The sequence below is a fragment of the Branchiostoma belcheri genome, unplaced genomic scaffold (genome assembly GCF_001625305.1).
Source record: "Branchiostoma belcheri isolate BF01 breed outbred unplaced genomic scaffold, Haploidv18h27 scaffold57, whole genome shotgun sequence".
NCBI classification, from domain to species: domain Eukaryota; kingdom Metazoa; phylum Chordata; class Leptocardii; order Amphioxiformes; family Branchiostomatidae; genus Branchiostoma; species Branchiostoma belcheri.
Genome location: NW_017804209.1, coordinates 1,084,612 through 1,087,263, shown reverse-complemented (window position 1 = coordinate 1,087,263; position 2,652 = coordinate 1,084,612). Strand labels below are relative to the sequence as shown.

General features: G+C 40.3%; 1 protein-coding gene across 6 annotated transcripts in view; it reads left to right on the top strand.

The window, feature by feature from the left end:
- The window catches only part of LOC109481700 (DNA damage-regulated autophagy modulator protein 1-like), an 8,697-nt gene extending 6,514 nt beyond the window's left edge, over positions 1–2,183 (top strand). For all 6 annotated transcript variants that reach the window (XM_019784288.1, XM_019784291.1, XM_019784289.1 and 3 more), the window contains 2 exons: positions 14–1,135; positions 1,252–2,183. In XM_019784288.1, coding sequence (XP_019639847.1) covers positions 14–178 — 165 coding nt within the window. In that variant the 3' untranslated portion in view covers positions 179–1,135; positions 1,252–2,183. The remainder of the gene's footprint in view (positions 1–13; positions 1,136–1,251) is intronic.
- Positions 2,184–2,652: the final 469 nt, after the last annotated feature.

Sequence of the window (2,652 nt, the reverse complement as noted above, 5' to 3'; positions counted from 1 at the left end):
GACCCCCCTGCAGGGCTATGCCCCCCACGTGGCCAGCACCATCAGTGAGTGGATCATGGCCATCGCCTTCCTGTTTTATTTCTTCACCTTCATCCCAGACTTCCAGCTAACGGAGATGGACGCAGTCATTCGCCTCAAGTGGGAGGAACTCAGCGAGACAAGCCCACTTATTACTTAAGGTGTGCGGAAGGAGCCCTCTTATTCTTTAAAGGTCTGAGAGAAGAGCCCTCTTATGTGTTTATCTCAAAGAAACCAGGGGAACTGTTCATGTTACTCTTTGGAGTACATCATCAAGTGTGCAGTACAAGATTATGTAGAAAAATTACACCAAGGTGCTTCTATTTTCCTTGATTTAGTCAATATTGACTAGCAGAGGCCATATTACTAGTATACAATAGGAGAAGTGTCATAATTTTGTATAGATTACATTTACATATAGTGTTTAACTCTGTTCAGTAGAGTACTAGTACATGTACCGTACAGGAACTAAATTTAGCACTGTGTTGAAACTAATAGCGGTATAGTAGATGTTAAAGAACTGATACAGTGTCAAACTCTGACCAATATAGTATATTGATAGGGACTGATGCAGAACTATGTGCAGTAAGTCATAGAGAGAGAGACATGTACAATGTCATGTATATTGATGGATAAGTGTTTAATTCTGTGCAGTAGTGAAACAAGTGTTACCAAAGGGAAAATGGCAATATGCAGTTCAGAAAGATGGTTGGTATGTTAGATATAAGGGAAGGACTGTCCGTTTTAACCAACTCAATTATGACAAGATTTTACCATATTAGTTCCTAAAGGAAAAGTTCTACGAAGTAACGTACATAGTAGTTTGTATGACTATAATGTAAGGCTGAAATTGAGCTGAACTTGTGGTGAAAAAGTTGGCCAGCGGAATATTTTATTGGGCCTGACAGGCTGGTTTCTCATGTTATCATGGGAGCAAATTGAAGTTTTGTAAATTTCTAGAATTTGTCAAGTTTTCCTCTAAATATTGTATTTTAAAATAGGTATATGTGCCAAGTTATCAGTATGAGTGCCAAGCTGATATAACCGAAACTCTGTGTACATTGAAACTGTGCTTATATAGTTATACCTGTGCAGCTTAACCATTACTTCAGACAATGTATTGTTGTTTTTATTGTTGTTTTATTTATTGCACATACAAAGTAAAAGCAAAATTTGCAAAACATAAGTATAACAGAAGCAAATAAACATGCAGGGGTAGAGGAAAAGCCACAGGTAAAAATGATTGTTGCAATATCCTGAGAATTTACAAACCCAGGGCTGAGCCATGGAACTATTCTGCTTTTAAATGTAATAGGAACCAAGTAATTGGTGCATTTTCTGTACCAGCAAAGTTTGGGAAAGTGTTACTGTCGTCATGCAGTTTTTGAACGTTTACAAAAATGCTCTGCAGTAAGAATGCTGAATTCTTGTGCCATGTTGCAAACTTTCTACAAAGTTGTGCCATGTTGCAAAATCCTTCAAAGTTGCAATGTGCCAGGTTGCGTAATTCTACAATGTTGCATTTGAATCACAAGTTGATTCCGCAGTACAACATTATTAATGTTACATTATGAAAATGAAGCTGCAATATGACTTGATTTTGTACACTGATGAAACTGTGCCTTACAACATAGATGTAGCCTCCTGCGCAGATTTTTCTAGTGACCTACTTTGTTTCTATGATGATCGTAGTGGTATGTTTTCGCTGGGAGGTAGCTGTATCCATGCTGTACCAGAACACAAACCCAGCGCTCATTGTAACAAACGCAGGCAGGAGGCTAGTACATGTTGGTGAACTGTTGAACAAGACCTCCTAGCTATGGCTGTCTGATCTACCGTCTTCTGACTTCGGGAGGCGGCTGGAAACAATAGAATTTGGCCAAATAGAGAGATAACATACCAGGGTGCGGCAAACTGTAGTTACTGTGCTGTCTAGCAGACCTACTCCCTCGGCATGTTATCTATTTGGCCAGTTTCTACTCTTTCCAGAAGCCTGGTAGAGGCTATGTCTGATCCACTTATGGGATAGCTGTGTGAATGCAGATAATAGGCCCTCTCTACATTCTGTGCAGCTTGTACAGGAGTGAAGCTACTGCATTACTATATCTCACCGCTCTACATGTCTCCCACGTGGCTAGTAACAAAATACAACCATGAGAAGAGAATTTGTTGTCTTTAATGTGTTAACCTCTAAAAAAGATTCCAGACTTACCCTCTACAACATGGGGCTCATACATGTACTATGCAGTCATGTGAGCATTCCTGATGTTATATGGAGTAAATTTAACCCTACAAGTGTGAAGTGCCATTGGACATATGCAGGTGACCAGGTGTGTGGAATTGGGTGGATCAAACTGTCCACTCTACGCTACGTAGAGTGGGACGTCCTCATACTACACTTTTGTCCATGCTAGAAAGAGATGCTGGTCTCGCAGGGCCTGCATTAGTGTCTGCTATGAGGGATAGGACATACTGGAGTAACTTTATCAAGTGTACCTCACCGGATTTATAATCCGGAGGCATGTTCACAGTTTGTACACCAGTCAGTCCCCACTGAACTTTGCTCAGTTCATAAAGCCTGTTTAACCCTCTAAGGGCACACATTTGGTCCAAAAGTCCAAGACAAGTACTACA